Source organism: Hyalella azteca, unplaced genomic scaffold (genome assembly GCF_000764305.2).
Source record: "Hyalella azteca isolate HAZT.00-mixed unplaced genomic scaffold, Hazt_2.0.2 contig7076, whole genome shotgun sequence".
NCBI lineage: Eukaryota > Metazoa > Arthropoda > Malacostraca > Amphipoda > Hyalellidae > Hyalella > Hyalella azteca.
The window spans coordinates 232262-246768 of NW_025937210.1; the positions used below are offsets into that span (position 1 = coordinate 232262).

At 38.7% G+C, this 14507-nt stretch overlaps 2 protein-coding genes across 2 annotated transcripts in view; both read left to right on the forward strand.

The window, feature by feature from the left end:
• Positions 1–3005, forward strand: part of LOC108665771 — a 33468-nt gene extending 30463 nt beyond the window's left edge. Inside the window, exons 47-51 of the mRNA XM_018152566.2 lie at positions 87–269; positions 689–1123; positions 1366–1557; positions 1880–2338; positions 2692–3005. Of these exons, the coding sequence (XP_018008055.2) occupies positions 87–269; positions 689–1123; positions 1366–1557; positions 1880–2338; positions 2692–2720 (1298 nt within the window). The 3' untranslated portion in view covers positions 2721–3005. The remainder of the gene's footprint in view (positions 1–86; positions 270–688; positions 1124–1365; positions 1558–1879; positions 2339–2691) is intronic.
• Positions 3006–5081: 2076 nt separating this feature from the next.
• Positions 5082–13037, forward strand: LOC108665781. Its single transcript, XM_018152579.2, has 4 exons — positions 5082–5442; positions 9995–10746; positions 10978–11119; positions 11441–13037. Exons 1-4 carry the CDS (start codon positions 5382–5384, stop codon positions 12157–12159), a joined length of 1674 nt encoding a protein of 557 aa, XP_018008068.1. The 5' UTR covers positions 5082–5381; the 3' UTR covers positions 12160–13037.
• The last annotated feature ends 1470 nt before the right edge of the window (positions 13038–14507 follow it).

Genomic DNA, 14507 nt, shown 5'->3' on the forward strand with positions numbered 1-14507 from the left:
AATTTTTATTTTCTCATAGCTTGCTTACCTAATTTTCATTGGTTTGCATAATTTTCCCTTGGATTAACGTCCACATGTATACCCAGCGTCTCCATTTTCTACGCTGGTTTCCCTGAACAACCGAACGTTTGGCGTGTTGCCCTTTGACCTGCCGTGGGGAGCTGCCGTGAGCGCGTGCGCCAGGTTCATGGGCCACATCGCAGAGTTCAGCAGCGCCGCTGAGCACAACGATGTTATGCAAGCCCTCCACGACGTCCATGGAGCACCTGGTAGGGCAGTCTGCTGTAAAAAAATTAATTATTTTACTTATTTATATTTTTTTAATACATGTTATATAATAAGATATTTTCATTTAAATAGATACTAATATACAAAATGAAAACATTCTTTCTTGCTAGCTTTGTTTAGATTTTTTCTTATAGCACCAATGTGCTTACACTAAATGCCTACTGAAACTGCATAAAATTTATTCCATTTAATGACGCGTAAGATTGCTTATCTATGAGTATTTTGTAAGGGATGGCGATTGAGTCACATAACTATCCGGAATTTTAATGTACTATGATTTCGCGTATTCCTCTGTTGTAAAGTTGTGTCAATATTGTGTTAAAGTGCAACTTAATAGATCTAAATGCTCTCGTTAACACGTTATCATACGTTTTTTTATTATATTATTATACGTGCGCAGAAGAGGTGTGGCTGGGAGGCCGCAACTGGAACAGCGTTGCCCCAGAGCTGTGGGTGTGGGAACAAAGTAAATATTTAATCCCCAGCGATTTATGGCCCGGAAATTCATCAAACATTCCCCTCGAGAACAGTGGGCAAGATCGTTTATCGTTCACTCCACTGTGTTTGATTTCCAGGAGGCAATCCTTTTCTTCAGGGAACAATCAAAGTATAGAAACTAACCTACAGAAAAATTCATTTGAAACGCAAGAACATCACTACGAGGTTAATTTCCAGGCTGAAGCTCGTGCCGGCGATATTGGAATACTTCGCGAAGGTTCACTGGATGGTAGTGAAGTTGATTTAAATGCGGTCACACGAAAGTCGAGTCAATTCACTCTTGCTGAACGGTGGTGTGACGCCAGGTTTCCAGTTTTGTGTGAAGTCCAGAAAAGTGGTGAGAATTGATTCAGGAACTCGATATTTTAAAACATAATATTTTCTTGTAAGTACTAATATGTTGACACTTTATTCTGAAGAGCATGTAGAATGTTTTTTTAGCTGCCGAAGATCTGGTAAAATTTATGAACAGAAAGACATTGCATCATCTTTTCAAATAAATATTCCACGGGAATGCGCTTTCGATGAATAATTGTAATATTTGTAAGATAATTAATATAATCTTAAATAACATCTTAGATGAAGAAGCCCTCAAACCTCTCTGCGCCCCTGAGTATACTTCAGTGGACAACGGGTGCGTGAGGATCGTGAGACGAGGGGGGACATATCCAGAGGCTGCGAGGGACTGTGAGTGGGGCGGTGGTGGGGTCCTTGCCCGCGATCAGCTCCTGAACACGACACTCGAGCTAGCTATCCAGCACGCAACTTCGTGTGAGACTGAGAACTAGAATAAACTGATGGTGTAGTTAGTAAGAAAATTGCTAAGAAAACGACAAAAAAATACTGTCAGTCGTTGACGAGCAATTAGTTTACAAGGATACGAATAACAAGGATACGAATAACAGTTAAATCAAATTTTCAAGAGTTTTCGTAGAAAGTTTCGAATAGTAAAACTTATATTCAAGAAAATTCCTGACAGTTCTCATTGAAGGATTTCGGATTGGTGATTTACTTTAAAAATAATGATTTTTTATTAGGTTTCAACTAATTTAATTGAATATCAACTATGTCCACGCTCTTCGCTCGCCCACAGACCGCGGCTTCTACTGGGTACGGCGAGACAATTTATCGACAGAGGATGAGTGCCCAATTTATGCATTAGGTTTCCCTGCAACGATCAAGGACAAACCAATTTTGCAAACTACCACCGTCAGCATCAGCAGCCCCGATAATGACATCGTCGCCCAGAGCAATGAAGAATTGAGCAGCACCAACAACCTGACCTCGAACACACTGTCTGCGGGAGCTTCAAGGCCCCACAGAGACACCAGCATCGAGCATAGTGATGATGTCCTCATCTCTGCCGAGATTAAATTGAACTTAAATGCAAGCGAAGCCGATGCACAGAGTCAACCAGTCACAATTACCGACGCTGTGACAGAGGGAGTCATTGAAGACCACAATGTCGGCGAGCAAATGGCCCGCGCTTCCTGCAATCAAACGAGGCGGTACATATGCTGGGCAAAGAAAACTTTCTCCCGCGTCGAAGAAGGTGAGACGAACTTATATTAGACCATGACTTTAATTCGTATTGTTTTGTAATATTAGACCATGCATTTAATTTGTACTACACATGCATGCATTTAAATGAAACAGTTTATGATTGCGAGGATAAATTCAAATCAATTATAATATTTTGAAATTCATTATGAATTTTTTGCTAATTCTACGAAAATGTTAAATAAGCACTTTTCAGAATTAGCTTTAGATTGCTTTCGAAACTTGCGCAGGTTACATGTTAGACTTATCGTCGTTGAAGGTGAATTGTTGACGAATTTTTTCGTAGCTCATTTCTGATGCTAAAATCCATAAAAGACAATAAGTTTTTCTTTAATTTCTTTTCAGATCTCTTGCTGAAGGACTTACTATTCTGATGAAAAACAAACAACAAAAGAAACCTGGCAGAGCAAGCGAAATGCGTAGTTGGCTGGAAGAATCGTTTAGTAGAATTGGCCAGTGTTTTGTTGTGGGGGTTTATATATACTAAGATGCATACTTTACAGTGAAACAATTAGACGATATTCTTCGCATTCATTGGATGTATTGTAAAATTTAAAATTTATTCACAATGTCTATAATTTTTTCGTTTACTTGATAGAAAGTTATACACAATTTTCAAGTTAAAATAAACTCTAAACCTAAGGTTAAGTTATTATGTTACAATTATATAATTGTACTCGAGGCTCGGGTTTAAAATAATATTGTCTATCTTGGATGCGAGTCACAGGCACAGCAGTGCTCTTTCCTGTTTTGTCATAATGTTTCGGTTGATAATGCGAAAAATGAAAAAATGTCTTCTTTAGTTTAACATATACATTCTACGATGAAATTACGCATTTATGCTCACGCTGAATCGAAAATTAGGAAATAATTTTCATATTAAACTAAAGATGCAATTTCAGAACTTGCCATTTTAACTACCGATATTCAAAATATCGAACGTTTCATTAAGTGTTGAAAAAGGCTACATTATGTAGCTTTACTCCCACGTTTGACAACGGTCACGGTGATCACGATCCAAAGCACGGCATCGATGTAATTTCTTTTCTTCTACTGCCATCAAAATTTGTTGTCTACTGACGGTAACCTCATTTACAAGGATTGTGGTTAATAATATGATGTGAATTATATGCAAGAGACGGGAGGTCTTCCTAGTAGTTGAGCAAAAATTACGCATGCTTTATCCGCGGTGTTTTACTAGCGCCATTCATAGACGGCTTATAGTAACTTGCATTTATGATACGACGTGAGAAGTGAATCCTTGTAAGCCATTAATGAATGAACCCTCTGTCCTGCGTGTGAATTCTTGCTGCTCCGCATGATGCTTCTACTTCCTGCCGGCGCGTAGAGGCGAATGGATTATCACTAAAATATTTTACGCTAATATTCAGATAAAGTCTACGAAGGTCTACAATTTGAAGCTAATCGAATTATTTGTCAAAATTATTTAGGTACAAATTTCGGTAATGTTTTCGACATAGTTAAGGCTGCTTTAATTCTCCGCAGCTCTTTAGGGCTTTGATATTCAACTGCCGATATATTGATATTGAACTAAAATTAGCACTCTTCCTCATTTAATACCATTGAGAACAGATTCGCGGTGAATCTCCGTAAATTAACATAGATTGCACGTGAAAAGACAAAATCCAGTTGACGACGGAAATGTAGGTTCTAAATCATATATATGATATATAAAATTCACAAGGACTTTGCAAACATCACTACAGCATCAAACCATCATGGCCGTCTGCTCAAGCATTTTAATTTCTCTGTCACCTCGGCCGTCTCAGAGGTCCACTGTCACAATGAATTGGTGTCATCAGGGCGTCTCAAGCACAAGGCGGTGTTTGCTCTGTGCTTGACTGGGACGCGGAGCTTCTGTTCTCTGCTTAGGTGCTAAGGCGTCATATCGAAATTATGACGCTTATTGCGTTCGCCAGCATCAAAATTTTCTTGAAAATATACTAATTTCCCAAATTTTGGTACGGTTGATAATAATATAGAATCATTCATATTATTTGAATAAATTTAATCGCATAGTGGAAAACCGTAAAATTTAATTGTCACCATGAGCTCATTGCCGTTACGGCTTGTCTGACTTTTTGTTACGGAATTTCGATAAATTAATTGCGTGGCTTCGGTTATGAAGGGTGAAAATTATTCAAGCTGTGAAACCATGCGGGAGTTTTTCATACAAATTCCAATCCTTCCTGAAATAGCTTCTTCAGTACATATTTAATATGGGCAAAATCTGCTTTGCTTGAACACGAAACTTATCATAGTATTGTAATTAATATTAGAAATTCAAATCCAATTTTTTTATCAACTCTGGAAGAATTTAAAGATGTCGAGAAGGTTTTAGAAATTAGGAGCAAAAAAGAAATGAGTACCATGACGCGTAAGCACGCTCCAAACTTGCAAACAAACATCAGAATTTTCATGGATTTAAAACGGTTTTTCACTGCTTTGACCCCATGTGTAAGCAACTTCTGGCACTTGAACATACACCAGCGAATCGAAGCATCGCGTTTTTCTTCTGTCTCACTGATTTGACAAGCCAATGGTACGTTGATTACTTCCATTATTAAAGAATATTACTTATGCATTTTTTAATTAATATGCACTAGAAAATACTAGTTTTTTCAGATCTTTGCTTATAATCGTCTAAAGCCCTATGCAGAGTAACCCTTTGCAGCGTGGCAGTGTTAGGTTAGTTAGTCATCAGTTGACTTCTGGCTCGCATCCTGATAGGTTGCGCCGCTGTGTCGAGATCGATGTTCCTAACAGTTAGCTTAGTCTGTTTGTAGTAAACAGCGGGAATCCAAGTGGCGGACGGAAGGATATTAGTTCATCACTTTCAAGATACATAGGATGTAAACTATTCTATCTAGAGATAGAGGAAATGTAGTGATCGAAACATTGATGTGGTAAATACTGTGATTATTGATTTGCTAGATGCCGAGATCTACGACTCGTATAGGTAGGATGGGCTGAGTCCGGCTGACTACGTGAAGACGGGGAAGTTCACTACCGCAATGAAGTTGAAAGAATGTTTGTACTTCGTCTTCATTTTGCTCGTCAGGGAATCAGACGCTGGTGGGAACCTCATTATCATCGATTTTGTTTCCTGATTCTATCTTTCCAATTATTTTGTAAGATACTTATCTACTAATTCATTGCTTGGGTCAATATAACTTCTAAGTACCTAAGTTCTAGGTTCACCAAAGGCCAAGGCTGAAGCCTGAAGGCTTACCTAAGGTACATCGTACGTAGTTTTTGTCTTGTTGATGCTGTTATTAAGCACTTGCTAGAAAGTTCTTATCCACATACGTATCGTTTATGCTTAAAATATAGTTTCTATTGTAGGCCTTCGACATAAGCGCAGAGTGCAGTGCCAACTTTTGTATCAGGTCACTTGACTGTAGTTTGTTGACGCTCACATCACATTATTCTAACACTGTTATTTACTGTAGTTAGTACCTCCGTACCTCGCTTGCCCGAGCGTCTATGACGCGCAATATCCGGTGCGGGGACGAGCTTAGTTTCTTACGTGGACATCGTTATTAGTCGCCGCGCCTCAGGCAATGCCAGAAACTTAAGAACAGTCTTTGTCTTTGAGTTGAAAACGCTTTACCAGTCACTGCGACCTATAGTTGGCCGGAAATTGATCAGTTAGTCCTCATTTGACGGTTTAAATTAATTAATTGACATTACTTGACGGTCTTATTAAATGAGAGTTCAACTTTGCTTTTAAAATTATGGGTACTTCTAAGAGGTGACTCCTATTTCAAAATATGTTGAATGTTTCGATGTATTAGTTCTTCATAGGTACTCGAAACTTCTGTATTTTCTATCATGCAGCAGCCGCATATTTGAGACAGGATGAGATTTCCTAAGCAAGAAGCAGCATATCACGATCGTCATTCAGATAAGATGTGGCAGACGACGCATCAGATTTATTATTTTACAGCCTGAACGTAAAAATTTCAACTTCTACCAAACCACTATTATTCCTAATTCGTTTGCTAGAGCCTTTTATATATGCATAAAATTGTAGCCAGGTCAACCGTTATGCAAGCCTGATTTTTGTTAATATTTTAATTTTAAAAGCGATATTGTTGTTTAAAATTTATCGAATATTTCCTTATGTCTTTATTACTCTAATATTCTCTAACCCTGACCCAATGAATTTAAAGTAATTTTTTGTCTAGTGCATCTTCCGTCTGAGCTCTACTTTTTACGTGTTACTCATCCAGTGACCTTTCTGTGGCGCAAGGTCATTTTGAGGCGCGGACGCCGAGTAAATATGGCACATCTCATATTCTTTAAAATTGCAAGATTTTTAATGTGAAAGTCGTTTAATTAACGTATTTGACACGTTATTCAGAATCAACATCGGAAACGTAGTTCCGTAGTTTATATTTTTAAAGTTTTATTCAAAGCACCATATTTAATTTATTTATTCATCTCTTCTTACTTAACCATACCGACTTGCCATACAGAAGTATATATACCAATTGTGGTAATAATATTACTAACGAATAAATTACAAACGATCAACGAAACGCATCGGATTTAATTAACAATTAGATGAAACATGTTTTCCTTTGATAATACGAATCTTTCGCGAGAGCAACAGTTTAATTGCATCACATGTGGAATTTCAATTTCATTTATTGAAGTAGATTCAAGTTCTTGATATGACAAAAGTAAAGATCAATCGAATTGTAATGACGCAAAGGTGCATTAATTGCCTGAGACTAAACGTGACCTCGGCATTTTGCTTCTTACGAAGTTACAAGAGCCCACAGCTTCACACTAAATATAGGCGTGTATCATCTTCGCGCCCATTTTTATTCACACATAAAAATATAACAAGTACGATTTTTTTGTACCATTATTAACTAAATTCGGGCACTTCTTAGCGTGGGTACTCGCGTGTATTTGTTTGTTGGCTTTTCTAGGATTCCCGGTTTAAATGTTTACACAATACATATAGGTATATATTGACTGAGGCGTAATATAAATAGAACGTCTTTCCTGTTATGCCCGCCACTTGCGCCGTGGCCTCGTTAGTGACGTCACACTCATGTTCAAGCCTAAAAGCATTTAAATTATTTCCTAATGTGATATCAATAACTTTCATAAAAGAATAATCGTGTCTGATTCATAACTATGAACTGATTACGAATACACTTGAGCTAATCGGCAGCCATGGAAACTATGTGAAGATTAATTGCATTGAGCTTAGTAACGCTCTTCTTCCTTCACTTGAAGTATTTATAAATAAACGGTCTTGAGTTGACTGCCTTCAGATAACTTCGAGTGCTGCTTCTCGAAACGTTCCTGTGGTTGCCTGAGCTGTTCACCTCTCGGATATCTGGCAGCAGTCTCAGGACGCTTCTTCTTTTTTAATAATGACTAAGTCTCTCTTCGTACCTCTTTTTTTCTGACGAAGGTTTTGGTCTTAACAAGTTCATGAGTCATATTTTTGGCGTTAAAGTTTCTATTTAAACGGCAAGACATTCTTGGCATTATTTGTTTGGTCGTTAATAGTCTTTCCAGTCAAAATCGATTAAGATCTCAATTTCAAATTAGGTACGTGTTATCATAGGCCGAAAGATCTCTGGTGAATTCTGCCCTTTGCGTTGAGTTAATTTAGAGTAAAATGTTAATTTAGAATCTGCAATTACGATGGAAATAACGTTTAGTTGTTTGAGGCAAGATGCATCTTAGTGCGAGGCTCCCTAAAGTAAGATTCCATGATCGAAAGACCTACAATAATTGTACGTATTCTGATTGCAATTGCCTTGTTTAATTTACAGCTTGGATGTTGATTGGTTAATTATTTATGATTCATCAGAAATTTCTGGGTTCATGGCTCCTATAATTGCTCCACTCTGTTCAGCAATATCCGTTGATTGGATGTGAAGTACTCCTGCGCACACATTAAAGTTAAATGAAGTTATGGACTTATGCTCGACTGAGACAAGAATTAACAAGCTCAACATGAAGGCTCGAGTTATGATGCTATGTGCTCATCAACATGGAGGCTCGAGTTATGGAGATGTGAAGCCATGTGCTCATCTACAGAACCGGTTGTTGGCAATTCATTTAATTCACTTGCTACGATCTAGGATGTCAGTAGTGCGGACACTTTCATGTGTTCACAGCGAGCGCGTTGGAGTATAATGTTACGTATAATCAAGACTACGGAATGAAGTGTTAGGTTTTATTCAGAGACCAGTTCACGTTTGATGTCTTTCGAATGAACAAGGAGCATTGTTTAACTCTGGGCCACGTTGGAGCTTGAGATATTGCTAAGGCATGCGAGGCGCTGTAATAATGTAAATTCATTAAAGTTGTTTATTTTATTACAGCAAACCAAAGTATGGGAAGTCAAAGAAAAACAATAGATATTTATAATTTTTTGAATTTGTGTATCTTCGATATAAATAATTTAGGTTCATAAAATGTCATTTGTTTTGTTGCCCAGAATTGTTGGACAAGGAAAAACTTCATTATTTTTCATAATCACTTCCTGTGTGCCATTTTTTTACAAGCTCACATGTGTCTTTTTTTTTATTTTTTGTCGAAGACAAATTGTTTAAAAATTTGAAATGGGATCTTGTGAATTTTTTTTTACTGCCCTTCTACGTTTTTGTTTCCTGCGCGTGTGGGTGCGACGCCTAAAATATCTTGTATAGTCTATGACGACTGCTTCTGCCCAGCCTCGCGTGGTTACGTTTTGACAGATAAGCCTAAAATATAAGAGTTTGGTACATATATTAAGCTTTTAAAACTTCGCAGTATGCGTATAATTTATGTTTTTTACAACTTGACTAGAAGTTCATTGAATTTTTTAAGTTAACATCGTATCGCGTTAATAGGCAAAAATATCGTTTTTTGTAATGCGTTTCAAGGAAAAATCTTGACTTTCAGGTAGAATATCGAGTACCAATCATTAATAAAAAATTAGATTCTCCATTTCCGAATACTTGGTCGTCCACTCAATTATTGTCAAATTGGGATTTATTCGTGAACGCGCAGTGAAGTCCGTGATAAATCAATTTTTCAACCTTTGTGAACTTTATTCTGAGCATTCAATTTTATCAGCTCCGTAAACCCGCAATCACTCATGCAGAGAGAAACACTCTCTCATTTCGCTGGGGGTGTGGTCGGTCCAATGTAAATAATAGCTCATACTCCCGTCGGTGCTATGGTGCCTAAGAGCGCGGCACACCACTGCCCTATATATTCCTCGGGGCTGCAATTATGGAGCTCGATTCCTGTACTTAGCCTACTTGTCGATATCTAACTTGCATCTCTGAGTTCCACGATATTAATTACACTGTTGACATGTGGATTTAGTCTACTCCTTGCTAAAAGTTCCAGTTGGCCGGTGCATTTTCTTTTGATAATATTAAAATCAAGCATTTGATTAATGTTTTCAATGCGGAATTTGTAATTAATTGAAGCTGGATCAATCACTTTTTAGCTCAAATAGGCTCATGGAGAAATAAAAAAATAGCCTGGTGTACTTATTTAAGCTCAATCTTATCTGTTTCATGAAAAACGATGCTGGTCGACGCCCAGTGCCTTTTTTTCATTATGATTTTAGTCCATTAACGAATTTTCCTCTTTTCAGATGCGTCCAAGAATGTGATCCCGACTGTGGTTAGGCGGTCGGCCAACACGGAGGGGTTGGTATGCCTTCTCGTCTCCAAACGCGGTTCGTTCAACTTGGATGAATCTCATCACAGAAACCGTCGTAGAGGCGTCAGCGATCCTTCCAATCGCCCTAAGAGTGTAACGCGAAAATTAGCCGCGGCTGTCAGTGAAGATGATAAGCGTAAGACTCAAATCTTACAGGGAACTAATCGAAACCTATCTGATTTTACGGGAGACCAAAATTATGTTCATCATCGTGAACTTGGTGAACCTATTAGATACATGCGTAATGTGAGCCTGAATCTTTCTGTTTATCAAAACAATGAAAATGAATATAATGGATCATTAGCAGGTCTCACATACCCTTTCAATGCTCCTATAATCCAGCAAGATGAAATATTTGATCGACCACCTGAACGAAAATCATATGCACTTCATCAGCACCATGTCGCTTCAAGAGAAGAGTTCTCTTCATCGACGCCGACTAACCATGGCTCACGTCAAGTCCGTTCCAAAGGTGATCAGCAATATCCTTTACTAAGACCCACAGCTCCGGAGCAATCTCATCGCGTTGTGCAGCTCACTCGTCCAATGGTGAAAATTTCCTTGATGGTCGTCACTTCTTCCCACGACTTGCAGTACGACGGTGGAGAAGTGGTCGTGGAGAAGCAACTTCTTCGTCGCGGTATGCACACCTTGCACTTCAAGCACGTCATAGAGGAGAACGAGGTTCGTTATGCACTCTTCAGAAATCATGTCCGTTGAGTGAGGAAATTTGTCTGAGGGAGAAGGAAGCACCAACTTCTTGGTAGTTAGTTCGCGGGTTGAAATCTATTTCATGTTTATAGTGACTATTGTCTCATAAAGTACCTATTTCTTGAAATAATCGAATTAATGTTGAAAACTCGTCATGTAACACAATAAATTTCGTCATTTCCTCATTGAACCTTTGTTGTGCAGCACCGTCTGAAAGTGTTAATTGACAAGCAAGAATGTGAGTTCCGAAGCTCCAAGCCCCGTCGCTCCGACCAGTACCAGTTCCTTGAAGTCAGGATCAAACTGCAGGGACCCGTAACGTTTGTGGGCAACAAGTCTTGCGAAGGTAAGCAGTAGCCAGCCCAAATAATGGGAAGTTAATACCTTTGTGATCGACGCCCAGCCAGTGATATCGCTAATAACATAACATTAGATCGGCTGGCAAGCGGTTTTTCCGTGAGAATAAAATTCCCCTGACATGAGAATAAATTACTTATTCAACCAGGCTTATAACGATGAGAGTGCCGTTATTTTTTCAGATGCGCATTTCCTCTTCTTAGTTATTTATTCTTCACTTCGTGTAGGAATTTCAGACTATTACCAATATTTAAATTCACTAGCATAAAGTTCCAAGTAATTTTCTTTATTCGAACTCATGCTTTGGCAGAATCCTCCGTGGCTGGGAATGAAGGCAACGACGCATCCCCGCCCTCCAAGAAGCCCGTTTTCATTCCCGGGGTAGGAGTGGACGCCCAGCCTCCTGGGGAGGATTTACCTTCTTCTGACGAAGGGGAAACTCCTCCATCCTCTCCAGATGTGTACCCATTGAAGGCGATCGTCAATGAAGTCGTCAAGAACAGAACTATAATGCACAAAATCATGCTCAACTCGACGGTCTATGACTCGTCCATCAGTATATCTTATATCAACAACAGTGCGCTCGTCAACACAGCAGTTGATAACTCAATAGTACTCAATTCAGTCGTACAAAACTCTACACTCATCAACAGCACATTGCAAAATGTTAATCTCATCAACTGTGAAGTCATAAACTCTCGCACCATCAATTCAAATAGTGTAAACACTAAGGTGATCAACCTCTTGCCACGCAATGTTAGTCGGGACTTTGGTTTTGATCCCGAGCAAGATCAAATCACCTTTGAAGAATTTGATGGATCAACTGGAGGAGGTAATAATTCAGTAAAAGATAACGACGATGTTGGTGGGGTTGATATTACGCTGATGGTTTTTGGAGTGCTGGGTCTGATTGTGTTGGTGATAGCCACAATTGGCGTAGCACTGCTCATCTCAAGACGCATCATTAAAAAAAGGAAGGAAATGCTTCTTGTTCGTAGTGCTGTGATGGGAAGTGTTAAAAGCTGGTGACGAATCACTATCATTTTAGGAACCGCGAGTTTTGTAAATTTCGTAGACCGCATTACTTTCCTTTGCTATGTAATGTTATGGTCTTCAGAGTTTTGTTTTGGCCGTGTCATACGTGAAGGCCGCCACACTGGCTCGCATCTGCGTTGCAGAGTGGCCTCGATTTCGTGTTAGCATTAGCGTGTCTGTACTGACCTCTTCATAGTGTTTTGGTCTCGATCATTAGTGTTTGACCTTCCAATAAGCTACTGACGAGTCGTTGAATTGTTTTACTGGTTATCTTGTCGCTGGGTGAGCTTCCCAGCTCCTCACAGACCAATTTCAGTAACACGTAATGCTTCAGTGTACATGGAACTTCCATCACAGGTATATTTATTGTACAGAATAATTTTACGTATGAAATTATTGTGTATATATACTCCGAACCTTAGGCGGGATAATACAGGTCCCAATGTAAATTGCAACAAATCTACGCGTGCTGCAACCGCGGCTCTTCAGCCTATCTAGCTTTCTTCGTTGCGCTGCTTCCACTCATCATTTTAGGACCCGTCAAGTGTGGTATGGCGTGGAGACGTTGGTACGGTGTCGGTGAGACTTCATGCTGTAATTAAATACTTTAACATTTTGTACTTCAGATCGAAGCAAAGCAATTGCAACCCGTTGGTCGCGTCTTGGCCAAATTTTGTATCGTTCAATGCATTTCACACTAAGATTAAACTTGAGAATCCCCATTCTGACTACTTGCATCAATTACATCCAGTGGTGGTACGTAAGCAACCATTAGCTATATTTCAACCGTTATATGTAAAACTAATTGATTTTGCTACATGTGGTATGTGATGAAGTTACTTTCTTCAATACATTTCTTCCACTTGGTTTCATTCTTGTATGCAGAAACCAGACGAATTTCAAACTAGGTTCGTAAACTGGTTCAAGACGTCGAAAAAAATTCATCCATTAGCTGTTCGAGTTAAATGAATAAAATGTACACAACTTCAATATTTTCACGCAAGAACATATTGAACGGTTCCTTCGCTGACAATAGTCGGTCGATTCCCTAGCTTGGGCTATTTATTAAATATGAATGACTCAAGTTGAATAACAAATATTTTCTTCGCACCCAATAAGCATAAATTACAAATGAGGATCTAAATCAGTTATGAGGAGAATGAAATAAGATTTTAACTCATTTATACTTGCAAAAAAAGATGAGAAACACACCCAATCAACTTTTAATTACTTAAAACCAAAGTCATAAATGGCTTGAGACTTACTTCAAGACTTGAAATTTATTAGATTGTTTGGGGTTTCACTCATGATGCAGGAAAACTGCAACAATATACGATTGTTGACATCATTTTATGTAGACAATAATACCAGTGATGATAAATTAAGGTATGAAGAGTGGTGAAAAATGGCGACCACAATAAACCCTCAAAGATATCATGTGGAACATAAGCCAACCTTTTTGAATTAAGACAGCCTCCATATTTTGAAGGAACGAACGAACTTTCAATGAAAGTACAACAAAAGAATCAATGCAGTAACGACAATAAAAGGAGTCACCGAAATATTTTGTCCAGTTACACACAGCGACATATTGACGTCTTACGTGACCTTCCTTTCCGTTTTTTCCCGCTTACTGAGCGATTAAATCTTCAAAGCAATTGCTGTTTTGAGAAGCACAAAGTTTTCTAATCAACGAGGAAGCCAAAGAAAATATCAGGGGGAATTCCATGGGAGACTTTCGTAGCTGGACGAGGAATTGGCAAGGTGCTGGCAATTCGGGTACGAGCATAAGCGTAAAGGGCGCCTCAACGGGCACGAGGGCCATTGCGTGCTCCTGCTGTAGAACAACGACAGGATACGGGTATTCATTATGCTTTTACGTGCTGGATGAGACTTGAGAAAGCGATGCCTGATATGTGGAATGGAGTACGGTATGTACATATCAATTAGAACTTTATAACCTACACTCAATGTTCATGGCAATCAAGAAAGCTATGTCCATATAATGCATGAAGTATATATTACGACTATATATTAAGCTATTAATAATGCACGAGAAGAACGATACGTGAAGCTTGTGGTATTGCATTCAAATTGCTGATGGTGGAAGGGAGGAAAAGGCTCTACAGTCTCAACACATCGCTTCCAGGTTAGGTTAACATATTGTCTCAAGCACCCACAAAATTAAGTAACCTGTGAAGATGATCTTTGTCGATGAACTTGATCGAATTAGACAAAGTGATTTAGACAAAAAAAATCAAAGCATATCAACAATTATTCTCGGGCGAATATTGAACATCTGCTATATGTCCGGGGATCAATCATCATAAGATATAAATTAT

Excerpts from the sequence above, each read along its gene's own strand:
- LOC108665781 (XM_018152579.2), top strand. The coding sequence starts at position 5,382 with ATGAAGTTGAAAGAATGTTTGTACTTCGTCTTCATTTTGCTCGTCAGG. Across the intron at positions 10,747-10,977 it reads ACGTCATAGAGGAGAACGAG|CACCGTCTGAAAGTGTTAAT; the intron begins GTTCGTTATGCA and ends TTTGTTGTGCAG. Across the intron at positions 11,120-11,440 it reads GGGCAACAAGTCTTGCGAAG|AATCCTCCGTGGCTGGGAAT; the intron begins GTAAGCAGTAGC and ends ATGCTTTGGCAG.